This window comes from Penicillium griseofulvum (assembly GCF_001561935.1).
Source record: "Penicillium griseofulvum strain PG3 chromosome Unknown contig_80, whole genome shotgun sequence".
NCBI lineage: Eukaryota > Fungi > Ascomycota > Eurotiomycetes > Eurotiales > Aspergillaceae > Penicillium > Penicillium griseofulvum.
In genome coordinates this window covers 3,460,009-3,484,779 of record NW_024467471.1, presented here as the reverse complement: position 1 = coordinate 3,484,779, position 24,771 = coordinate 3,460,009, and the positions used below count along the sequence as shown (strand labels likewise).

Below are 24,771 nucleotides of genomic sequence, written 5' to 3'. Positions count from 1 at the left end.
AAAGACTGGAGTGTAGCCCTCCCCAAAACGAGATTTGGGCACTTGAGGCACCAACCCAGAGAGAGTATGCTTGACAAGTCCAGTGCCTATCCTTCTATCTTGTTCATTCCCAAGACGATTTAGTCATACCTCGAAGGATATCTTTACGGACATCACAGTACCCATTTGCATCTACAAGGAAGCAGTGCCTACATCATCCTAGAAGATATGTGTAAATAAACATAATATTAGTTACTGGAGTTGTAGATAACTTGAACATCAATGATCCCACATAACTGCTTCTGACTAAGGATATTTGCCAGTAATAATATCCCACATGATCATAATGATCATCTAGACCTGCTCAGCAACAAGAGCACCATTCGGCTCATGTTTGATCCCGGCCCGTGACAATGCCTCACCAGTCGCCGAAAGTGACCCTTGGAAATCAGCCAGCAAACGATCGAGTTCTGCTGCCACCACGCCATCATCCATTCCTTCCATCAGACTCGCTGCATTCGGGGGATCGAGAGCCGGAAAAGGGATTGGTCCCTTATCTTCTGCCTGTGACACTGGGACCTCAGAGACATCGTGCCGTACATTTCGTACAGTTTCGAACACGGAAGTGTCAAACGCGGGAGATCCCGGTTCAGAGACTGGCCCCGAAGTCACCGAGGAAGCAGTGGGGGTTTGGGGAGTTGGAACGGCCGTTGGTAAAGCTGTCCTACTATCTTCAAAAGATGAACTGCTAGAGTGTCCCCTCCATACAGGGTGAGATTCTTCGTCCGGCCCAGGGCCATCGAGGATGCCGGATGCCTCATGTTCATTATAACCAGCTGATTCCACCATTGCGGGGAATTCCGTCTCGAAGAAATGACTGTGATGAAGCGAGTTTGCGCCCTCTGGAGTGTCGGGGCGATCGAAGCGGAATGGATCGTAATCTGAGTCGGAGGTATTCGATGCCGAAGTCGAAGGACGTGAGTCACCTGGTCCATCTGTTGACTGTGGCTGCGACTCTAGCGGAGGCTGAACCTCTGGCAGTGGAGCCCGGAGGGTGTCATGTCGGTCATCGTAGGTTTGGCTCTCGGGCACGGATCCCATGACTGGGAATGTCCACTGCATTGTGGCTCGCTTCTCAGCCTGGAAAGACTCCTCCTTTATGGGCTCCTGTGCAGGAGCTTCCTCTTCTTTTTGCTCTTCCGGTTGTTCCTCTTCATCTTGTACGAATGACGGGAATTTCCAGTCCATGGTGGGAGGTCGAGGACCAGACGGCACAAAGGTATCTTCGAGATTTCGGTCATCATCCACACTGCTAACAGACGACTTTGAGCTGTTCTCAGAGGAGGTCCTGTGTAATCGAAGACTGGAACGGTTCGCGCGAATAGTGTTTGCATCGACCAATTGGAAAGGTTGCGCAGATGGAGCTCCTGCCGCGTAGTGTGAGGCCTCGAATGACCCGATGTCGATATCGAGAAAAGTCGATGTGACAGAAGAGCGGTCTGTTTCCGCACGGAGGGGAAGATCTGAAGTGGACTGGGCAGGTTCGATGGGGACAAAGTCATTTTTTGTTTCATATGTGTAGCTGGGCTTTTCATGTTCAAACAGGCCTTCCATTGCCTCGGCGCCTCGGCGCACACGTTCATCGAAATTGGCCTTGTCTTCATAGTTAAGATCATCCTCTGAGAACTGTTCGTACATGTCCTGCTGAGACCCTGCATCGGTAGGACTGATTGATTGCTCCATCTCCGCTAGCGAAGCCGCAATCTCGTCCAGGTCAATGACAGAGAACCTTCGCTCAAACCCATCTGTTGTACTGAAATTCCAGTCATCGTCTGACTCCTCGATGCCTGGAGCTTCAGCTGCCGCGGCGCCACCTGGGTGGAACAAAGAGATACGCTGGCCTCCTCGCTGGGACCACTGGTAGTAGTTTCTCACCAACTCACTCACAGAGGCTGTAGGATATTCCTCTTCTGTATTGGCAATGTAGGGGTGGGCAAGGATATCTGCCATCGTCGGGCGGGTTTCTGGATTAGAGTCAAGGGCGTAGGCAATAAGATCTTTCAAGCCTTGGCTGTACTGGTCGCTGTCTAGCTGGGGAGTCTTGCGATTAAGCTGACGACCGATTTGCATTCGTTCTCGTAGGCCCGCGTTTGGCGGGTTCCCGTTCGCAAATTCGAACAGTGTGCAACCATACGCCCACACATCAATTTCACTCCCGTAGAGATGGGCCTCTCCACGAGTTGCAAACATCTCTGGCGGCATCCAATGGGGTGTTCCAATCCAGGTTGATCTTTTGTCCCGCTGCGATTGGAGAATGCCAGCAACACCGAAGTCACAGATTTCCAGACGACCCTCTTCATGAACAAGGATATTGGCAGCTTTCACATCACGATGAATGATCCCGGCTTCGTGAATAGCACGAAGTCCAACAGCCAGCTCACGAGCGATTGGAATGATGTATTTTTCATCGAGCTTGTCGTTTGTTGCACGCATCAAGGTACGGACACTGCCACCGGGACAGTACTCGCAAACCAGCCACAACTGGGAGTGAATTGAGATGGCTTCAATGATTTCGTTTATGTTTTTGGCACCAGAATCCTTCACTTGCTTCATCACCTTAGTCTCATGGATGAAATCCTTTATCGACTCATCTCTGAAATCTCGAAGCGATTTGTAGTCCGCCGCGTCAATATCTAGGACTTTGATGGCAACCGGACGACCTGATGGTTTTTGATGACCCTTGTAAACACGACCATAGGCACCTTTGCCTATCAATTCTTCAAACTCGTATGGTGGAGCCTCAGTTTTCGCACGACGACACATCTCTTGGACAGCCACCCCTTGTTCACGAGCTAGCTTGATTGCTTCCGCCTTGTGCTTGGTGATTGCCGCCATTGCAGAGGATGGGTCCAAGAGACGGGACGTTCGAGAATCCATTGGGAGGGATTATGATTTTGAAACGAGCTAGGTGTGGAATAAGATAGATGTAATAATAAGACAAGTGTAAAAGTGAGAAAGGACTTAGATAAAGATGCGGGCTGGGTGAGGTAATTTTGAAGTGAATGTAAGAATACGCGGCTCCTCTGGTATGAAGTTAATGATTGAGTGTTGATGGAGTACCCGGGCGTTTGCGGGTTTGACAACGCAGACGCTTGAGCTTCTTAACAAAACGTTTGAAGACTCTCTTGCACTTCTCTGTGCTCTTTTTCCCTGATGAGAAAGAGAATCTCGACGGACGAGAAGAGATACGTAGAGGCGTCTTCTGGTAATACCGAGGGGAATAAGCAATCGATGCAGGGCGCCCCTCAAGGATAGAGTTGAAGGAGCGCTGCCTTCTTATCACCTCACTGGTCGGACGAACTCGCGAGGGGTATTTGGGGAAAGCGACGTACTGGCTTCCGCGCTCCTGGGTCTGGCGAGAGATTTCAGGCTTCACTTGTTGTCCCTTGTGGTGGTCGATGGGGGGGCGTGACCCTCTGAAAGAGGTGCCGGGAGACAGGGGAGGGGCCTGAAACGAAAAGTTCCGAGAGTTAACGGCGGTTGAGACTTCGATAGAAGGCGGCAGAGAGAATCCAGAAGAACCAGTTGAGGGATTCCCCGGCCCACTGGTATCGAGTGCAGATGTATTGGCTTTGGCGCAAATTTTGGAAGGATCTTGCTCTCCGATCGGATTACTGTCACCGAATTCCTCAGAAAATCGGGAAATCCGAGGGAGGCTGGTCACAGATTTGATCTGACTACTGGCGACGGTCGATGTATTAGCCTGGGCACTATCTTTATGTGGCACTCGTTGGAAGTCAGAAGAAACGCGGGAGCAACTTTGGTCCCCGACCGTTTGATTGCGACCGGGAGGTCTTGGGAATGATTGAATTAATTGCTCAAAGCTCCCAGGCTCGTTCAAAGTCCTCGGGTCCTGGGATATTTCGCAATTGTCTTGGGCTCCATGGGTCGCGTTGAGGTCAACAACAGAATCGGGAGGCTCACCTGTTTCGCTATCATAAATTGATGGGCTCGGAGGTCCAACGGATCTAGGGCTTGCAACGTTCTCTGATGCCTTGGGGTATTGGGGAAGCTCAGAGGACTCGAGGCAGGGATGCTCGTTATCCGATGCAAGCTGTTGGAGTAACTCAGAGAACAGAGATTCCGAATCAGCGGCGATCAGAGAGGTCCACTCTTCTTCGTAGTGAACCAGGTCTCTGCCTTCTAAACCTTCGCGAAAGCCACTAGGACGATGGTGAGATGATGGATGTAACTGATTGGCGCGTTCACTGCGAGGGCGGCAGGTTAGTGTACAATCCACCCACTAAGCAGAAGAATATCTTACCAGAGCCTAGTAGATGCAAGTCTGCGACCAATACTGACTGAGCTGAGTTGACCAGATTGATCTCGGCTGTGAGTGGCCTCTAGGTCTGCACCAGGAAGCCCAGCAAATGGGTCAGACGAGCCGAAAAGACGAAGCAAGAATTGGTGCTCGCTCGGGGGGAACCCGAGTTCCTCAAATAGATTTTGGAGACTGGGAGACTCGTCAGCCATTTTGTTCAGAATTACATAGGCGGTATGTCAATCGAGACCGGGGGTCAATTTGATGATGGGAGAAGAGAGGATGAAAGCAATCATGTCGCGCCGTCCATAATTTTGGGGACCTCACCTACCTGGTCGCTTATTTAATCGAAAGACGAGCCACCACCCCGTCAACGAGTAGACACACCGAGTCTCTCCATTTGCCCTTTCAATACAGAATGCTTCGTAAGGCCTTCAATGGTAAACTAAAGCTGAGACGGATATTTGAGCGTCCACGGCCTAATTCACACAGCTTCCCACAGATATAGTATTAGACTTGAGAGGGGTCGGTATATTGAAGAACAGGAGGACGAAGATCGGTTGCCAGATGTCGTTGGCGTTGTTATGGCACGTGATATCTACACCCTTATCGTGATCTTAGGGAGCTGACCGCTTTGTTCTTCAAACGAAGGTTAGAATTCTGACCGCCATTAGGAAGCAGGCTTGGAAGTTCAGGTTCCTACAAAGGATATCAGTAAGGTCTAGTGCACAAGGCCTTGTATTTCCCAAGACATCTTATTGCAAGTAACTATTCGATGAATCCTATGGAGTGACAACCTCCAGGCCTTCCAACCTTGGAAGATTGGTTGAGATCTTATCGCTTATCGCTTATCGCGAACTATCGTGGACGGCCAGGCGGTGAAGCTTTTCATCTATTGTAGAGGCTCCTACATGTATGCACCCCGTACATGCACACTATCATACTAAAATTTAGGTACGGGGAAGTGATATGTGTATTAAAATCATAAACAAGTTTGGGTAGCTTCCTATGTTGCAAGGTGTGTTGTTGCCATGATACCCTTAGCCACTTATTACCGTACAAGAACATATTATACATTAAGTTTTATAAACAGAAGAGTGCCCAAATCACAAAGACAGAAAGGGAGAGACATAGACTAGCCCCCTCATCAATGCGGAAGCCGATGGACTTTTCCTTCTCGTTCTCATCTTTGGCTTCTGTATCATCTGCGTCGTCTGAAACTTCTTGCTTCGATGAAGTTCCGGAAACTGCATTCTTGCCAGTCGTGATTTCGAGAATTTTATCTTCGTTGGAGTCCCAGTTCCTCTGGGCAAAACTGACTTCGTCATTCCCCATATCATAGACAACGTAGATCTGTTGAAGGAAGTTTGCCCCAAGCACAACACTGTTTGGGTCCTCGGTATCGGCTTGTGACACAATGCCCAAATAGCAGATGTCCTCATCATTGAAAACGCTATGTGTTTCTATGAACGGACCAATATCTAGCTTGAAACTCGCACTTTCGAATTCGAACGTGAGTGTCGTGTGACTTGGAGTTTTATTGCATGGAATAAGCATTGGACCAAACGTTGCGATCTCAGTAGCGCCCAATTGAGATATGATATCCTGGGCGATGGATTCCGGAACATAGGTATAGGTCAATGAGGGATCAAGTAGAGCTTGAGTCGAGTATCCCTCGGGAAATACGGACGTCTCATTGATTGACAAGCTTGTCATATTGACCCGGAAGGCCTTTCTATCCTCGGTAGGATTGTTGACGATGGGAAGTGTGTGGAGGGTGCCATTGTATTTGGATTTGTTCACACCACCAAAAAGAAGAGTGCCTGATTTCCCATCCTGCGAGTCTCCTGTGGATGCAGAATATAGAGGATTTTCGATATACATGCTGAAGGCCGGGGATTTGATGGTTCCAGCATCAACCAATGCTTCAGTAAGGGAGATAAAAGACGAGTTTGTTTCGCCATATCCCAAGCCAATGATATCTATCCAAGAGATTAATTAACCGCAAATATGATCATATAGGCGTGTGGGCTTACTCTGCGTGACATCCACGTTCAGAACTCCGATCTTCATAGACTCCACGGTAGTGTCTCCAATGACAAGAGTATCGGTCACGAATTCCCCAGTGATGAGTAGAGATGATTCAATCGACTTGCTAACGGAGAAATTGGAATGCAGATCATTCATGCTCGTCGAAAGGCTCTTGTTATAGCCCCCAGAGGCGATGCAATGCTTATCGCCTCGAAACATACAAAGATGCGAAGTAGTTCTGGGCACCCAGCATTCATTGCCGACCGTCCGAAATGCCACATCGATACTCTGCGGCGGGATGCCTAGTGTGATGTTGGTGTAAAAAATATTTTCCTGAAGAGGTAAAAATTAGTTAAGGCAATAATATCAGGACCCGGACAAAGGCATTATACATCATCGCCAACTGGAAGAAGAACTGTATTCTCCCTCTTTAATTGGGGTTTAGCAGCCGATTTTGCAACTTGCTTGTGTTTCAATGGCACTTTGAACACAGCAGGTGTCTCTCTTTTTTCCAGGGATAAAGCATCTGTACAAGAGGCGCCCAGTAGAACCAAGAGCCACGACCCACTACGCATGTCGATCGGTAGTTAAGCGGGGGATATTTTGTAGCTCATTTTTGTACGGAGTAATTGGGGGTCATCGGGATTTTAATTCTAATAGGGGCAAAATTATATCTAGACAAATTGACGCTAAACCTCTAGCTTAGCGCAGAATTATCACCTGGCTTCGGGAGGATAACTCGCTTACCTACTAGAGGCTTTTAGCGATTGGGTGGCGCCCGCTAGGTGGTCGAGCGTTTAGGGTCTATTTTGGAGATTGACTGGAAGTATTAGCTTAAGGTGCCTATGAAGTGATATTTCATAAGAATATCTAACCACTTACGTAGCCTTGTGATATATGTTTGATGTCTTTTCGATGTCTTATATCTTCTTTTTAGATGCCTTGTCAGTAATGGCAGCCCGCAAAAAATGGCGGAAGGCTTAATTTGTGGAAGCGACTTTTCTATGCATACCTCTTGACAAATATATGTGGATAGTTAGAGGACAATGTTCTGTTTCTACCGGGCAAATTTGGGGTTCGCCAAAGCTAAGGCAACCTGGCACTTATCCTAAGCCAAAGCACTCTTGATGGTCTATGAAGAAGACCTATGTATTGCTTCTTGCGCTGGAGCACGTTAAGCATGGATACGGTAGTGACAGAAAGTATGTCAATTTTCTGGGATCTCTCGGTCAGGATCCTATGTTAGTCGCATTTAGAGGTATACTATAGCAGACTGGGCAGCCTTTCTAAGACTATAAGCATAGTGAGAAGGTAAAGGAGCTCGGATCACATCGTCCATTACTTAAGGACTATGTTCATCACAGTCACTTTCTGTATCGATGCCTTCGATATACAAACGGAAGTTGTTAAATAGATCCCGAAAAAAGCATTTGAAAGATGACACTAACGAGCAATGGCGGGGTACTTAATATCATATATGAGAATAGCGAGTATTGAGATTAACCGAATAGTCAAGATAGCCATCAATGGATTTTTTAGATGGCAAGGTGGCAGCCTTATCCTACCCATGAGCTTAGATCATGTTTTTTCGGTCGCGCCCAGCGTCTGGGGGATTAGCAATTAAGGCCATATGGTACACCTAGGTACTCCTACCTAGATAAAAGTGCCTATGTAATCTTGTCATATGTTTTGTTTGGAGGTCAAGAAACTCCAACTGAATCACACGATTCTATATTTATATAGCGGTGGCTGCCGGGACTGTGCACCGGAATACTCGGCTTTGAGGACTGTTCCAGCTTATTGTTTTGAGCTCGACTATGTGGCAGTAGAGCGAAGTAGTTGGCATATCAAGTCTTGATTTCATTGGTTTTGCTTTAACCACAGCTTCACGTTTCATTTCCGCCAATGTATGTTGCAGGTGTATGCAGGTGGGATGATTTGATGCCTTGATGCCTTCAAATGAGGAGTTGATTTGCCCCCCACTAATGCACGAGCCAGCTACAACATTACTCCGTAGTGAAACGGAAAATTTTGCGTGAGATGTAATGAGGTTTTTTTTTTTTTTTTCTCTTTTCTTTTTCTAAAAATTTTAAAAATTTTCTCAGCTATTTATATATATATGTTTTACAAATATACTTAGAGCTATATAGCTATAGACTTGCCCATCCATTGAGCTCTTTGCCTGAGGTATCTGCCCGCGTTGAGTTGGATTATTAATGTGCATTGCCCCACTAAGTTGATAGAGGGGTTTTGGGCAAGTCAAGTGCATAGGATCCTTGGAAGGCTAAAAAGCATGGGGATGAATCATAGGCTCTAAATTGACTCTTTTTTTTATGATTTACGAAGATTATGAACAATAAATATCATAAATATAGCCGTAAAGAGGATCGGAGTAGCTCTCGCTTGTGATATGTTGGTAAACGTCACCGGAGAACCCGCGGATGGCGAAAAAAGTCATTTGCAGTGAGTCAAGATATGAAATTATAGAGGATTTGAAATCAAAAAAAGGCTGGAATGAGAAGCAAATGACAGTAAGATGAGAAATTAAAAAAATATAAAATACAATTCTTTTTCTATATGAAAAAAAATTGGGCTAGTCAGCTCAAACGCACAAAACCGGGAGAAAAAAAAGTCCCCACTTTCGCTTTTCTTTTTTTTCTCTCCCACTTTCCCTTCCCCTCTCTTCTTCCTTTTCCCCTCTACCTCTGTCCTCCAGGAGCAGTTGCACATAGAACTTTTTGATTCAGCGATCGAGAATATCGATCCTAGTCATCTGTGTGCTCTTCTTCTTCTTTTTTTTTTCTATCCTAATTTTTTAAGGATCAACCGCCAAAATGGTTAAGTAAGTTAGACTGCTCTGACGATATTCCAGAATATACAGCTAACATGATGTGAACAGCTTCACTATCGAAGAGGTTCGTAATTGCCTTCCAAGGGTTCCAAGGTTATATCAAACATTACCAGTGGAAGGGACATTGCCCTCGATTGCTCACCCTTCATCTTCCCCATCTTCTATCTCCCATCCCCCATTCCACTGGTGATGCTTGAAAACCTTTGTCCCAAAAACAGCTTTGTCTGCGAAACATCATGAATGCCGATACTGACCTGCATAAGATCCGGTCCTTGATGGACCGTCGGGCTAACATCCGAAACATGTCCGTCATTGCTCACGGTAAGTTTTTATGGAAGATAGGATATGGTGAAATGGCTGATTCTAACTTTGTTTCTGTGCCTTAGTCGATCACGGAAAGTCCACCCTCTCCGATGCCCTTGTTCAGCGTGCCGGTATTATTTCCGCCGCCAAGGCCGGTGAGGCTCGCTTCATGGACACCCGTCCCGATGAGCAGGATCGTTGCATTACCATCAAGTCCACCGCTATCTCCCTCTACGCCAAGTTCCCCGACCCAGAGGATCTTAAGGAGATTCCCCAGGCTGTTGATGGTGACGAGTTCCTGATCAACTTGATCGATTCCCCCGGTCACGTCGATTTCTCGTCTGAGGTCACTGCCGCCCTCCGTGTTACTGACGGTGCCCTTGTCGTTGTCGACTGTGTCTCCGGTGTCTGTGTCCAGACCGAGACTGTGCTGCGTCAGGCCCTGACCGAGCGCATCAAGCCCGTTCTGATCATCAACAAGGTCGATCGTGCTCTTCTCGAGCTCCAGGTCTCCAAGGAGGATCTTTACCAGTCCTTCTCCCGTACCATCGAGTCCGTCAACGTCATTATCTCCACCTACTTCGACAAGGCTCTCGGTGACGTCCAGGTCTACCCCGACAGAGGTACCATCGCTTTCGGTTCCGGTCTCCACGGATGGTGCTTCACTGTCCGCCAGTTCGCTGTCCGTTACGCCAAGAAGTTCGGTGTTGACCGCAAGAAGATGCTTGAGCGTCTCTGGGGCGACAACTACTTCAACCCCAAGACCAAGAAGTGGACCACCAAGTCTGAGCACGAGGGCAAGACCCTTGAGCGTGCCTTCAACCAGTTCATCTTGGACCCCATCTTCAAGATCTTCGCCGCTGTCAACCACAACAAGCGCGATGAGATCTTCACCCTTCTCGATAAGCTCGAGGTTTCCCTCACTGCCGATGAGAAGGAGCTCGAGGGCAAGGCCATCCTCAAGCTCATCATGCGCAAGTTCCTGCCTGCCGCTGATGCCCTTCTTGAGATGATCTGTATCCACCTGCCTTCCCCCGTCACTGCCCAGAAGTACCGTGCCGAGACTCTCTACGAAGGTCCCATGGACGACCGTGCCGCCATTGGTATCCGTGACTGTGACCCCACTGCTCCTCTGATGCTTTACGTCTCCAAGATGGTTCCCACCTCCGATAAGGGTCGTTTCTACGCCTTCGGTCGTGTCTACGCCGGTACCGTCAAGTCTGGTATCAAGGTCCGCATCCAGGGCCCCAACTACGTCCCCGGCCGTAAGGAGGATCTCTTCATCAAGGCCATCCAGCGTACCATTCTCATGATGGGTCGCTTCGTTGAGCCCATTGAGGATGTCCCCGCCGGTAACATTGTCGGTCTGGTTGGTGTCGATCAGTTCCTGCTCAAGTCCGGTACCCTCACCACCGATGAGACTGCCCACAACATGAAGGTCATGAAGTTCTCCGTCTCCCCCGTTGTGCAGCGCTCCGTCGAGGTCAAGAACGCTCAGGATCTGCCCAAGCTTGTCGAGGGCCTCAAGCGTCTCTCCAAGTCCGACCCCTGTGTCCTGACCATGATCAACGAGTCTGGCCAGCACATTGTTGCCGGTGCTGGTGAGCTCCACCTCGAGATTTGTCTTAAGGATCTTGAGGAGGACCACGCTGGTGTTCCTCTCCGTATCTCCGACCCCGTCGTTGCTTACCGTGAGACCGTCGCTGGTACCTCCAGCATGACTGCTCTGTCCAAGTCTCCCAACAAGCACAACCGTCTCTACATGACTGCTCAGCCCATCGAGGAGGAGGTTTCCCTCGCCATCGAGTCTGGCAAGATCAGCCCCCGTGACGATTTCAAGGCCCGTGCCCGTGTCCTTGCTGACGAGTACGGCTGGGATGTCACCGATGCCCGTAAGATTTGGTGCTTCGGTCCCGACACCACCGGTGCCAACTTGCTTGTCGACCAGACCAAGGCCGTCCAGTACCTCAACGAAATCAAGGATTCCGTTGTCTCCGGTTTCCAGTGGGCTACCCGCGAGGGTCCCGTTGCCGAGGAGCCCATGCGTTCCGTCCGCTTCAACATCCTCGATGTTACCCTGCACGCTGATGCCATTCACCGTGGTGGTGGTCAACTGATCCCCACTGCTCGTCGTGTCCTGTACGCCGCTGCCATGCTGGCCGACCCCGGTCTTCTCGAGCCCATCTTCAACGTCGAGATCCAGGTCCCCGAGCAGGCTATGGGTGGTATCTACGGTGTCCTTACCCGTCGCCGTGGTCACGTCTACACCGAGGAGCAGCGTCCCGGTACCCCTCTGTTCATGGTCAAGGCTTACTTGCCCGTCAACGAGTCCTTCGGTTTCCCTGCCGATCTGCGCTCCGCTACCGGTGGCCAGGCTTTCCCCCAGTCCGTCTTCGATCACTGGGCTATCCTCCCCGGTGGTTCTCCTCTCGACCCCACCACCAAGCCCGGTCAGGTCGTCCAGGAGATGCGCAAGCGCAAGGGTCTCAAGGAGGTCGTTCCCGGTTACGAAAACGTAAGTCATCTTTTTGCTCACCATAATTGCTCTCAGTCACTAATCTGGTTCTATAGTACTACGACAAGCTGTAAAAATGTTCCCGGCCACCCAGAATTTCCCTTCTGCCAGTCATTCGTGGAATCTTTCATGAGATTGATGAATTCAATACAATTTCTTCGGTTCAACAAAATTTTATTCCCTCATTCGTCGGTACTTGCTTCGATCGTTCCGTCTTTAGAAATCCGGACATGAACCTCCCAGCCTTTGGTATCATTGGTTCTGTCCTTTCATTGCTGTTTACATTTGCTTTTCCCTGAGGGCTTTTCTGCTTTTGCGTTTTTTTTTTGCTGTAGTCTAGCAACCAGTTTCGATATGAAAATAAACTTGGTATGCTAGGCGCAGCTGTTCATCTGTAGGTTCAACGTAGCTTTTGCGAGTAAATGTACATGTAAATACCAAAAACGTCAAGAATTTGATATTCAAATCAATGAATGCGATCACGATCCTTGAAAGGAGCTTTGAGCTTTGAGCAGTGGGTGCTATGTCATTCAAACACGTGATCCCGGCACTCGCGTTTTTGCCTTCGACTTCGCGTTCCCAGCCATGTCCTTACCATTCCCTCACGGTTGGGGGTGAATGCTTATCAGCTTAAAATAGCTTATTGTGAAGCTTTATTACTTGAAACTCACAAAGCTCTGATTCATCCAATATACAATCCACTGCACACGAAGGAATCTTCCCGAGTTGACGGCTTTGTTGAAATCGACATCCCTGCAATCATCACCACTTCACATTATCGGTTCGACGCAATTCAACCCTCACAGTTTGAAATTGCCCGAAAAAAAAAATCTTCACCATGCAGTTCACTGACGCAGAAGCTGCCGATGTAAAGAAATGGGTGGTCAAAAAACTGGAGGACATGTGAGTAGATCAAACAATAGAATCGGGTCTTGACATGGGCCTCGTTAAACAAAGCAGCGACTAATCATCTTGAATCTGCCTCTAGTTCTGACGCGGACTCCGATGTGCTTGCAGACTATGTTTTGGCGCTAGTTAGGTCCGATGCGCCAGCCGAGGAAATCAAAAAGGTCTCAGTCGAAAACCTGGAGGATTTCCTGCGCGAACGTGCGTCTAATGTCTCAATCGTATTGAAATGTTTTATATTACTAACATTTACTAGACACGCAACCATTCGTCACTGAGCTCTTCACAACCTTCGGTCCTAAGCAACCTGCCCCTCCTACACCTGCACCTGCACCCCAGCCTCAGCGCCAGCCCCAACCCGCTGCCCACATTGCCTCTTCACAACCTCCTGAGAATGCCCCCAGCGGCCCGAGGGCTGCTGCTACTCCTGGTAGTGCCAATCGCAAACGAACTTTTAATGATGGATTCCAAGGGGAGCCGGAGAACGACGATAGTGGCTTCCAGAATCGCGCCATGAAGACTGCACGGCGTGGCGGTCGCGGCGGCGGTCGCGGCGACTTCATGGGTGGACATCAGATGCAGCCAGGTCAACAATATCCCCCACAGCAACAGGGTCAACCATTCCCTCCACATCAACAGGGCCAACCGTTCCCTCCCCAGCAGCCTGGTGGCTTCCCGCCCATGATGCCCGGTTACCCGCCGTTCGACTCAAACGATCCTATGGCAGCAATGATGGCTATGCAGAGTATGCAAGGTATGGGATTCCAGATGCCGGGTATGCCTATGCCCGGGATGCCTAGTGCTCCCGGTCAGCCAGGAGTCGATCAGATTCCACAAAGCAACCAGCGATGTCCGTTCTATGATACCCAAGGTATCTGTTACCTAGGAAATACTTGCCCTTATCAACACGGTGACGGAGGTGTCTCAAAAGACGATGGTTAGAGGAATCCATTCATCCTAGAAATACCATTGCTGACAGTTACAGAATATGACCCCAAGACTGCGGGCATGCATGCGCAGCGAGGCGGTGCTCCTATGCGCGGTGACCGAGGCCGCGGCCGTGGTCGCGGCGGATTCAGCGGACGAGGACGCGGCCGGTCCGATTTCTCAGCGGCAGGACCTAATGAGGACCAGTCTATAACGACGATTGTTGTTGAGCAGATTCCTGACGACAAGTTCAACGAGGATTATGTGCGCGAGTTCTTCTCTGAGTTCGGCACCATTACGGAGGTCACTTTGCAACCCTACAAGAAAATTGCTTTGGTCAAATACGAGACTTTCCCCGAAGCCAAGGCCGCGTGGTCCAGCCCCAAGGTCATCTTCGACAACCGTTTTGTGAAGGTTTACTGGTACAAACCGAATCGCGAAGAAAAGCATGACAGCGCACAGCCTGAGGCCCCAGCTTTCAACCAAGAAGAGTTCGAGAAGCAACAGCAAGAAGCACAGAGGGTGCATGAGGAGAAAATGAAAAAGCGACAGGAGACCGAAGCAGCCAAGCAGGCTATAGAGCGCCAGCGCGAGGAACTGCTCAAGAAACAACAAGAGGAGCGGGCCCGCCTGATGCAGCGTCTCGGAGGCACAGCAGACACGAGCAATGCCACCGGTACCGGGGATGCCATGTCCGTCGAACCTGCCGCTGATGAGAATATTAGTGATGAGACGAAACAGCTGCGAGCTCAATTGGCTGCCCTCGAGGCTGAGGCCAAGAGCCTTGGCCTCGACCCTACGGCCGATCCTTCAGCACGGGGTGGATACCGGGGCCGTGGTGCCTACCGTGGCCGAGGCACATACCGTGGACGCGGCACTTATGACCCCAATTTCCGCGGAGGCTATCGTGGGCGCGGTGGGTTTGCGGCCCGTGGACGAGGAGGTGTGCTGCGTCTGGATAACCGGCCTCGACGAGTTGCCGTATCGGGCGTTGAGCTCAACTCAGAGAAGGACGAAGCATTGCGTCAGCACCTGATGGTAAGTCATGTATCTTTCCAAGCAAGCCAAGCATTTATATTAATTTGTTTTATTCTAGGGCGTTGGCGAATACGAATCTATTGAGGCCCACCCAGACCAGCCCAACACAGTCGTGGTGGCATTCAAAGAGCGCTTCCAGGCCGAAAAGCTCATGTTCTCCCCTTGGAATATCCCCTCCGTGGGCGAGGTCCAGCTTGCCTGGGTGGCCAATCCGCCTATTACAGTTCCCGCCGCTGGGTCATCGGCGGAATTCAAGGGAGGTCTTGGACAGGATGAGCCAGAAGACACAGTCATGTCTTCAACATCGGTGGCCAACACCGCTACTGCGCGCGATATGGACTACGATGTTGCGGAGGACGACCGCTGGGGCGCGTAATTCTATCACCTTGAGTGTATCATCACATGTTGGTTGTATAGGCTGTATTAAGCTATTTTCAAAGGGATGGACGTTCCATTCCCGACCTGTTGTCTAAAACAAAGCGCTACAATCGTAGAGTGTATAGAAAAAGTAGATTCTCCCAGCATCATATGCTCTGAGGAATCAACTCAACCGTATATCCATCCTATCAGTTCGCATCAGCACATTCTTGTCTAGAGTATAGAACCATTGAACTCACCGGATCAGAAACCATAGCAAATTTCTCAAAAAACCACGCATAATTCCCATGAATCGCACCACGTCCAATCCCCCTCTCCTCCTCCCACTCAGAAAGAGGCACAGTCTCCCTCGAACAAACACCCACATCCTTAAGAATCGTAACCCCACCATCCCGCAGTCTCTGCACAGTAGCCACCACATCAGGAACCGTAAACCCTAGATGCGTGAATCCAAGATGCGGGGGTGTATTCCCCGTAGAAACAGAACCATCCACATTCTCCGTCCCATGCACATGATACAACTCCAGTAGTCCGCTCGTCCTAGTCATAACGGGGATTTCACTTGTACTCTTCGCCCACGCGCTTATATCCTCTTCGGTCTTTGCCTCTGCCGGCGGGTGTCCGAGGTAATAGATCGTAAAAGGCCCCGCGTTCATAGTGAAGATTATTCGCATGCCTAGCAGGTCCATGTAGAAATGGAGTGAGCGGGCTGGGTCCTGGATGCGTAGAGCTAGGTGGTTTAATTTGTAGTCTTTTGTTGCTGGTGTTGGCGGTGGGTTTAGGCTTGGTGCTGCATTGAAGTGACCTTCTTCCTGGGGTGGGATGGGTTGGATTTTGGTTTCAGACATGTTTAGTTATAGATGGATGTATGTATGGATGTTGGTGGAATTAAATTAAGAGAGAGATCAATGAGGGGTTGATATTCTAGGGCGGATCCCTGTTTGGCCTATCAAAGAGAGCGAATGTTGGAATAGCTCACATTCATCTTCGTATTGCTATGCTTTACTTCAAAAATTCAGCCTCTACTGATAAACAATCATATCCAAACCACCCTCATACGGCATCGTCACTCGTCGGAACCCACTACCTTCGGCATCAACATACGCAAAGAGCTCCTGATACTTATCACCAGACTTCACCGTATTATCAGCGATGATTACCGCGCCAGGTCGGAAGTGCGGCTGGACGAGCTTCAATGCGGGGAGAGCGAGAGGCGTCCAGACTAGTAGTGGTTAGTATGCCAATATCACGAGTAGACATCGAACATCAAACAGAAATAGACATGTACATGCATATCCATATCTTATAAAAGAAAATAAAGACTTACTATCCAACAACAAGAAATCCACCGTCCCCAAATCCGAAGTAAGAGTCTCACGTAGATCCCCAACACGAAGATCAATCACATCTTCAACATCGCTGCCCGCACTCGCCCAATGCGCTCGAGCCAGCTTAGCCTTCGACTCTTCCTTCTCCGTGGCTATGACACGGGGCTTGGCTGTAGCGCCAACCCGCTTCGCATTCTCTGCAACAGCGAGAGCGAGGTAGATGGTGCTAACGCCAAAGCTGGTACCGGCCTCGACGACTGTCTTTGCGTTGATGCTGCGCAGGATTTGGTAGACTAGTTCGCACTTGTCCTGATCCAGGGCGATGAACTTATCTAGCATGATGGAGTCGAATTCCGCGCTGCATTGTTTTGGGAGGCTTTTCCAGTCGACTGTTGATTCTTGGGTTAGGGATTTGGTGTGGAGGTCTTTGAGGAGGGTTAGGATTTCTGGGGAGGCTCTGAGGGGTGAGGGGGACATTTTGGATTGGATTGGTTATTTGGGGATTGGGGGTAGGTCTTCGGTTACTAGGGAGAATGAAGAGGAGGAAGAGAAGGAGAAGAACTGTATAATTGAATAAAAGAGGTCTGATTTCAGTCAGCTAGGATGGCTTGAGCAAACAGGCATTGGGTAGGATTGGGGAATTGGAGAAAATGTAGGGAAATAAGGGAAATTTGCATCAAAAAGTCCCTAAGCTCCGGGCCTAGGGCCAAATTGATATTTAGTGAGTCATCGGGGAGCCTTGCTCAGAGTCCGTACGATATGCATACGCCCTGTCGGAAATTGGGGTCAGACGGGTGAACACGACGAAGAGGAAGTGCCGAGTCTAGCCGATATGATTCGCTCGAGTGCAGCTATGGCAGCTGGGAATACCTAGCTTGCCACTATAACGACTATCATGGCCGTTAGTTGCTTTAGATTGACGCTGACATTGGAAAGATGACCACTATAACAATTCTATACAAGCACAGCAATAGTAAACTCCATTCTACTGCTCTAGTATGTCCGCATAACTATTCAAAGACCTCCCGATCAAAGAAACCATCTCCCAGATATAATCCGCTGTAAACAGCCGCGCCCATAATCGGGTAACCGCAGCACTGAGCCGGGTATTAGTAGCGAGCAGCCATTCCCTCGAAACACCATGCTGCACCTCCATAACCATCTCGAGCACGAAATCCCGCAACCGAATCTCCTGCTCTGTCAACCGCGGTTGCGGATCCGACACTGTAATCGCCTCAAGCCACTTAGCCAACAGCACCGCACACTCCAAGGAGCACAAAGCATGCTGGTTCGACCATAGCGCTACCTGCGAGTGCGCGACAAACCCAATACCGAGCTTGACGGGTGTGCTGAGGGCATGCGCGCAGTGGAGCGCTGCGCGCGTGAGCCGGTCGCCGCGACGAACGGAGAGGTTTTCACGGAGACTTGTTGCGATCTGAACGGGGTCCCATGTTTGCAGTTGGCGGGCTGAGCCACAGTCGGCGTTGAGTCGGATGTAAGCTAATCGAAGTAGAGCTGCTGATGTGAAGGATAAAGGGCCGTTCGGGCTGAGTGGATCAACGGATGATTCTTGATTGCGCTCCCAGCACTGACACCAACGTTCTAGGGCTTGTTCGACGTGTACTAGCTCAGGGGTGGATGTCATTGACGAGGTGAAGCGGTTCCGTCGTGAGACGGGCAGTCGACCCGCTTTCGTCATAAGCCATATGTCTTGCAGGATCGCGTGGATTAGCACGTAGCCACCCAGTGAGGAGAACCGTTCTACATTGTCGGTTGGGCCGAAGAGGCCGGAAAGGGCGTCTTGGAATTTTGGTTCGCCCGGGCTCTTCATGCGCTCTGCCTGCCAGAGGTCTGCGCGCGGGGCTTGCCATTCTTTTTCCGTACAGGGTAATTCGAGTGTGAAATCTTCTGTGAGAATCACTGGTGGGACGTCAAAGACGATGGTGTGGATGTTGAAGAAACAGAGAACAATTAGTTTGGTGCGCTTTACGCGTTCATGTCGTATCCAGCTACTCCATGTCCCGTCCTGCTCGGGTAGCCGGTTGAGGCCTCCTTTTCGGATGAGCATTTCCATTAGACTGCGGAGTGACAGCGCCTCGTGGTATGGGGGGTTGTTTACAAACCATAGAGACACTGAAGTTAGGTACAATAGAGCTTGCACGGTTTCTAAGGTATCGATATCGTCGGCCGCGTTGACCGAGGGTAGCTTGCCTGACTGGAAGACCCGACGGACATGTTCCAAAGTCACTGGTTTCGCAATCTGATAGAGACGCATGCTAGTGTCTGGCTCGCGGCAATACCGTGCACCCAATGCCGCCATCGAGAGAAAGAGCGGTAATGTCATCGAGTCTACATCGAGGGTCGGGATATGCACGACGGGGTAGTGATCATGGAAACCGGTTACATAACCGGTCAAACATCGGGATAGCGCATGTCGAGAGGGTAGTGATGGATCTGGAACCACACTTGCATAGTCGGATAACATATCCAAGAGCTTGTCCCGACATTGAGCCGTGACTGGTACAAATCCCGTGGGCTGGCGCGCCTTGGGGGAGATGTGATATCCCTCCGGCTGGAGTGAGGGCAACTGAGCACCATGTCGGGGAAGAACAGAACTCGAAGGAGTCGAAGGAGTAGTCTCGGTCAGAGTCCCTCTCTCAGAAGATCGATCATAGTCCGGAAGGGAGAAGTTCAATGGTGGGAATAGTGGGAGTGGCTGATAAGCCGGCGAGAATGGATGATTTGGCAAGGGGACGCTATCCAAAAATGAGGTAAAGTCACCATGATATGGTCCCGGTCCAAATCCACCTAGACCATATCCAAAATCCGGACCTGGTGGTGGGGTACTAGGTCCTATAGAGGGGGTGTCTGTGCTGGCCAACTCAGCACCCAGTATTGGGCGGTGCACGGCCGGGGATAATGCTTGGAAATGGTCATTGGGCCCCTGTAAAGTGCTACGATTAGATTGGGCATGGGTTGTGACTGCAGACGCCAATGAGTCTAGCCCATCCAGGGTGAGATGATTTGCGGGGGAAGGCGTCTGTGTCTTATTGCTGGCTGGACTGGCATCGGGGTTGTGAGAGAGACGCTCATGACGGGCCAGCAGATCCCTAGAGTTGTAAGTATCTAATATATCGTTCTAAATTTTTGGATTATGTATCATACTTGCGTGTAAAGGCTTTCGGACATTGGACACAAGCAAACGGTTTCTCTTTGGTATCTGTGGGGTATTAGAGGGGGTATATTCCATTCAAGGTCGTGGAAACATACGTGAGCGATCATGTCTTTGAAGATGCTCTAGACGAGCAAATGCCCTCGGGCATCGATGACACTGATAGGGCTTGCTAGCTAACATTGGGGATGGACATGTGGAGTGAATATGCGAGATACCTCGGGGGGTTGTAGCGCAACTCCGGTGAGTTGGACTATGCCATAATTGCCTAAATTTCCCCTATCACGCCCACACACCAGGTCGAATTGATTGGAATTGACCAGCTCTAGTTCTGCACATGCACTGTTGGCTTATTCTACTTGATATTGATTGTTAATCATCTCTATGGAATCAATCTAAATCTCCCGAACCCCGGACCCCCAAATCCCCAAATTGGGGAGATTTCCACTAAACAACATCGATGCCTGATTGCAGCTGTGGAGAAATATGCCCCGTATTGGATTGTACTCTGTACATGTTATACTACCCTCTCATTTTATTCTCATTTTATTCTCATTTTATTCACATTGATTTTCTAGCTTTAGGAGAAATAATTCGAGTCTTTTGCTTGTAAATATTTGATAGGAAGTGAAAATCCTTCAAAAAAGGGAAATAGAGCTAGTCTATATACAGTAGGCGGTGACAATCACGATGCCAAGACCTCGGTGCCATGGAATGCTGTTATCAGTTCCAAATTTGGACTTGGGGAAGATTTTTTTTTTTTTTTCTATGAATTGTAGTAACTCGGCATGAGACCTACCAATTGCTGCAAATGGTGAAAAGACATGATGAAAACATACTCCACATTAGGATGATATATCAAATTTGGGGTTGATTGTGTCTCTCGGTCTTTGATCCTTTTCTCCAATTTTCTGACTCCACGGAGTCCACGCCCTAGATGCTTAGCCTATAAACCACTAAATGTCCTTCGAAACTTAGAAAAACTCTTGCCATAATTTTGACTCACTACATGGCATCTACAATGCCTGAGTCAATTAAAACACGACCAACAGCCATGGAAAAGCGTGAGGAGACACCTGAGTCTCTATGCGGGTCCCAAGATATCGAATTTCGATATCTAGAGCTAGAAACGCCCTTACCGACGCCATGCATTACTTTACCTCCCGGTCCCGCTCAATCACCACCACCAGAACCGCCTAGTTTAGAGAAATACACATCTCCATTTCTCTGGCCACAATGGCGCAAGTCGATGATGACTTATATCGCCTGCGGGGTTACTGCGCTAGCGGGTTATGCTGCGGGTGAGGTCAGTCCTGCATCGGAAGAACTCACTAAACTATGGGGGATCAGTACTGTCGTGTATAATCTGAGCATCACACTTTTCTGCTGTGGCTTTGCTCTGGCACCGATGGTGCTAGCTCCGTTTTCCGAGATAAATGGACGGAGACCCATCTTCATCGCTAGTGGAATTCTCTTCGTTGGTATGTATACCGTGATTGCTGTGTTATTTGGCATATATTGACTTGCTATTTCAATAGCTAGTTTAGTTGGTTGTGGAGGTACGCAATCTTTTGCTGGATTGCTTGTAGCTCGTTTCTTCCAAGGTGTGGGTGGATGTATGTATAACCTTCCACGAATGATCGATTTCATATTGACTTGATCCTCACAGCAACATTCTCTACCATGGTTGGTGGTGTGATCAGCGATATCTATCACGCCAAAGACCGTAACACCCCCATGGCCCTCTTCTCAGGATCTGCATTGTTCGGTACTGGCCTGGCACCGCTGATCTCAGGCGCAATCATCACCCGCACCACATGGCGCTGGGTTTTCTACTCGCATGCAATTGTGTCTGCCGCATTCGTCATCGCCATCTACTTCTTCTTCAAAGAAACCCGCGGCAGCGTCCTACTAAGCCGCAAAGCGGCAAAGTTAAACCAGTACTACGAGCAGCTCGAAGAAGCTGGCCACCACGGTGTAATCCTGTCGAGGGAAGAGTCCGAAGAAAAATGCATTCGTCGAATTAGATGGAAGGTCAAGAGCGACGAACAACGAGCATCGATCGCAACCATGATCCAGATCTCGCTGTATCGACCATTCCGTAAGTCTACTCAAGCATCCTCAAAGATCAAAAGATGAACAGAGAGGGTAAAAAAAGCTAACATCCCAATCCAGACATGCTCCTTACCGAACCAGTGGTCTTCTTTTTCTCCCTATGGGTCTCCTTCAGCTGGGCAGTCCTCTACCTCCAATTCAGCTCAGTACCACTCATCTTCCGCACAAACCACAACTTCACAATCGAGCAGACCGGCGCCGTCTTCACCTCAATGTGCGTCGGCGTCATCCTCATCACAGTCATCAGTATCTACCAAGAACGCATCGCCATGCGTTTCGGGAAATACTCCACTTCTCCCGAGGGCAGACTGTATTTCGTTTGCATTGAATCTGTGCTTCTACCTATTGGACTGTTCTGGTTTGGGTGGAGTTCATTCCCATCCGTTCACTGGATCGTGCCTGCTATGGCCGTTGGTTGTGCTACTATGGGCATCTTTTCTATCTATCTCGCTACATTCAATTACCTCGCTGATACTTATCATCGGTATGCGAGTTCGGCAATTGCGGCGCAGTCTTGTTGTACGTTTTTCCCTAGGGCAGCTCTCTTGGTGAAGGTCTAGGTATGTGTTGGGACACTGACATCTTGCTTGATAGGCCGGAACATGCTTGGTGGTATCTTTCCATTGGTTACGAATGCCATGTTCACCAACCTTGGTTATCCAGAAGCATCAAGTTTACTAGGAGGACTTGTAAGTCGCAGTGATTACCCACAAATGAAAGAAAATTGACTGACTAGATCATAACAGGGTGCTGCTCTGACTCTAGTCCCTTGGGTGCTGGCCTTATATGGACCTCAGATTCGAGCTAGGAGCAAGCTCGCAAGTGTAAGTGATACCCTCCATTGATGTACATTGTTCAAGACTAATGGAATGACAGGAGCTCGCACATTAGATGATGTACAGCGCGTTCAAACCATGAAGACGACAAAAAGTAATTTAATAGTATTTTAAGGTACAGGATCACATAGAGCCAACATGCATATTATCAACTTTCAGGCCCAGATAGATGCCTGGTTTGAATTCTCCAGCAAATGAATTGAAGTCGTACAAACCGTACGCTTCCTGTAGTAGCAGGTTATGCCAGCAATTCAAAAAACCCCACAATGCTAAAGCGATGTACAAAATCTTAGAAATGCAATTACCTCAGGCGATCATGCCCTCTAAATGGATGAGCACCATTAATCCCAAGACGATATGATGCATACCGGCCCTCATCCTCGCTATCACTATCCATTTGATCCAAGAGGCGATCAATATCATCACCAGCATGAGCTTCCATCCCTGGTTTTCTCTCGGGCCCACAATCATTGTGAGATTCTAAGCTTTGGGAGCCCTGGCTTCCATTGCGGTGAGTTCCATTGCTGGGAGCGTTTATGGACTCATTCAGGCTGCTTTGCGTGCTCGCTGCTTGGAGAGGGCGAGGGCTGAATCGATACCCCGAGTTCTCAGGGCTGGACATGAACATCAGGGTTTCGATGGCATCTTGTTCCATAAGTGTATTTTCGGAATGGGTGCGCGGTCTATAGAAGCCGTTCGGTGTGGATGTTGGTGGGTGTGTGAGAGATGATGAGAGCGAGGGTATCTGAGGCCCTAGGACTTGGCCGTTGAGTGGTCGGGTGAGTGCATTCTCTTGATGTGAATGGTGGCGTCGGTGGCGGGAGATAGGGTTGTGGTCTGAGGGTTTGGAGACTGCGTTAGGATTCGGGCGACGGCGGTGGTTATGACCATTTGATGAGATGATATCGACAGGCGGTGCTAGCTTGGGAATTGGAATGAATTGATTAGATGAAAATGCTGATCGCGAGCGATTATGGCTCGGGAAATGATTGGAGTTTCCGTTGGAAGATGCTTGAGAATCTGGTGAAAAACGCGTAGAGCTTCTTGCCGGTAATGATGCGACGTCACTTGGTGCCGACGGGCTCAATGGCGACGCGCTGTTGTGTGTTCGCAATGCAGTTTGTGGGGTAGCTTCGCGCGACTGTCGGGCCTGTTCTACTTTGGCAGCCGCGTATGACAGGCGTGTACGGATATGGACCGACAACTGGGTGATAATGAGCTATAGACTCTTGAGTGGGCGGGTGAGCGCATTACCTGTGCAATCCTACTCCCATAAGCTGACGAGCCCGTGCTCTTCGAACGTCGTCGCGCAGCTCCATTCGCGTCGGCACTATGAGGTGTGGGTGGATCTAAAGTGGATTTGAAGTCGCCAGCTGCTGTCCGTTTCTGGCTTGGGGCCAAGCGAGTATCAAAATTTGACCTTGTGCGTGAATGTTTTGGTGATGGCGGCGGTGATATTGCAACATTGCCGGATTTGATCGGCGACAATGAGGGTTGCCATCGATCTATTGAGGCACCTCCATTCACCGGCTGCATGTGCGGGGCGAGCTGGGATTCCAATAACTCCCGGTCCACCCACGGTATCGATGTATGTCCATTCAATGTATGAGAGTTACTGAACTCTGCCGACTGGCTATTACCATTGGTCGAGGATGAAGGAAAGCTGGAAAGAGAGTCTGTGAGGGTGCTAGCGGAAAGGCCTAGTCGTCGGCCATCGCCTGACGTATCGCTGCCGCGCTCCGATGATTCGATATAGGCTGGGTTCGGGTTACCGTCGCCATGAGCGACGGTAACGGCGTTCAGGCCATCTATTTGTAGTGACAATGGTTGCGGCAATTGTGCGGTTTGGGAATCGGCCGAAGGAATTGGTTTGTGAGGCGCGGGAGACGCCGCGTTGTTCATAGAGTGGGTGTTCACACTGGCCTCCGCATGGAGCACTCCGCGATCAGACATAGCATCGCGACCGTCATTCATAATCATGGTTGGGATGCGAAAGATTAGAAGATGCTGGGATAGCGACAATCGACAAATACGCGCGAGGTAGCTTTATTCGCGAGTTTACGCGGCACAA

General features: G+C 49.5%; 10 protein-coding genes across 10 annotated transcripts; 3 read left to right on the top strand and 7 right to left on the bottom strand.

The window, feature by feature from the left end:
• Window positions 1–333: 333 nt before the first annotated feature.
• On the bottom strand, window positions 334–2,916 carry PGRI_022620 (putative serine/threonine protein kinase; the record flags this gene model as incomplete). Its single annotated transcript, XM_040789975.1, has 1 exon — window positions 334–2,916. One exon carries the CDS (start codon window positions 2,914–2,916, stop codon window positions 334–336), a length of 2,583 nt encoding a protein of 860 aa, XP_040646928.1.
• A 157-nt stretch (window positions 2,917–3,073) lies between these two features.
• Window positions 3,074–4,512, bottom strand: PGRI_022610 (uncharacterized protein; the record flags this gene model as incomplete). Its single annotated transcript, XM_040789974.1, has 2 exons — window positions 3,074–4,247; window positions 4,304–4,512. 2 exons carry the CDS (start codon window positions 4,510–4,512, stop codon window positions 3,074–3,076), a joined length of 1,383 nt encoding a protein of 460 aa, XP_040646927.1.
• Window positions 4,513–5,383: 871 nt separating this feature from the next.
• Window positions 5,384–6,550, bottom strand: PGRI_022600 (Peptidase A1; the record flags this gene model as incomplete). The annotated part of the gene is made up of 2 exons (XM_040789973.1): window positions 5,384–6,282; window positions 6,337–6,550. 2 exons carry the CDS (start codon window positions 6,548–6,550, stop codon window positions 5,384–5,386), a joined length of 1,113 nt encoding a protein of 370 aa, XP_040646926.1.
• Window positions 6,551–9,165: 2,615 nt separating this feature from the next.
• Window positions 9,166–12,074, top strand: PGRI_022590 (elongation factor 2; the record flags this gene model as incomplete). The annotated part of the gene is made up of 5 exons (XM_040789972.1): window positions 9,166–9,173; window positions 9,231–9,246; window positions 9,401–9,503; window positions 9,569–12,000; window positions 12,057–12,074. The coding sequence occupies 5 exons, from the start codon at window positions 9,166–9,168 to the stop codon at window positions 12,072–12,074; spliced, it is 2,577 nt and encodes an 858-aa protein (XP_040646925.1).
• A 764-nt stretch (window positions 12,075–12,838) lies between these two features.
• Window positions 12,839–15,247, top strand: PGRI_022580 (CCCH zinc finger and RRM domain protein; the record flags this gene model as incomplete). The annotated part of the gene is made up of 5 exons (XM_040789971.1): window positions 12,839–12,903; window positions 12,989–13,107; window positions 13,163–13,681; window positions 13,892–14,871; window positions 14,930–15,247. The coding sequence occupies 5 exons, from the start codon at window positions 12,839–12,841 to the stop codon at window positions 15,245–15,247; spliced, it is 2,001 nt and encodes a 666-aa protein (XP_040646924.1).
• A 148-nt stretch (window positions 15,248–15,395) lies between these two features.
• On the bottom strand, window positions 15,396–16,097 carry PGRI_022570 (putative lactoylglutathione lyase (Glo1); the record flags this gene model as incomplete). The annotated part of the gene is made up of 2 exons (XM_040789970.1): window positions 15,396–15,434; window positions 15,489–16,097. The coding sequence occupies 2 exons, from the start codon at window positions 16,095–16,097 to the stop codon at window positions 15,396–15,398; spliced, it is 648 nt and encodes a 215-aa protein (XP_040646923.1).
• A 174-nt stretch (window positions 16,098–16,271) lies between these two features.
• PGRI_022560 (O-methyltransferase) lies at window positions 16,272–17,054 on the bottom strand (the record flags this gene model as incomplete). Its single annotated transcript, XM_040789969.1, has 2 exons — window positions 16,272–16,471; window positions 16,577–17,054. 2 exons carry the CDS (start codon window positions 17,052–17,054, stop codon window positions 16,272–16,274), a joined length of 678 nt encoding a protein of 225 aa, XP_040646922.1.
• Window positions 17,055–17,562: 508 nt separating this feature from the next.
• PGRI_022550 (transcription factor domain-containing protein) lies at window positions 17,563–19,859 on the bottom strand (the record flags this gene model as incomplete). The annotated part of the gene is made up of 2 exons (XM_040789968.1): window positions 17,563–19,716; window positions 19,848–19,859. The coding sequence occupies 2 exons, from the start codon at window positions 19,857–19,859 to the stop codon at window positions 17,563–17,565; spliced, it is 2,166 nt and encodes a 721-aa protein (XP_040646921.1).
• Window positions 19,860–20,758: 899 nt separating this feature from the next.
• Window positions 20,759–22,755, top strand: PGRI_022540 (Major facilitator superfamily domain, general substrate transporter; the record flags this gene model as incomplete). Its single annotated transcript, XM_040789967.1, has 7 exons — window positions 20,759–21,230; window positions 21,288–21,365; window positions 21,419–21,850; window positions 21,925–22,383; window positions 22,459–22,553; window positions 22,611–22,688; window positions 22,741–22,755. 7 exons carry the CDS (start codon window positions 20,759–20,761, stop codon window positions 22,753–22,755), a joined length of 1,629 nt encoding a protein of 542 aa, XP_040646920.1.
• Window positions 22,756–23,001: 246 nt separating this feature from the next.
• On the bottom strand, window positions 23,002–24,680 carry PGRI_022530 (uncharacterized protein; the record flags this gene model as incomplete). Its single annotated transcript, XM_040789966.1, has 3 exons — window positions 23,002–23,023; window positions 23,069–23,904; window positions 23,955–24,680. 3 exons carry the CDS (start codon window positions 24,678–24,680, stop codon window positions 23,002–23,004), a joined length of 1,584 nt encoding a protein of 527 aa, XP_040646919.1.
• Between the last annotated feature and the right edge of the window lie 91 nt (window positions 24,681–24,771).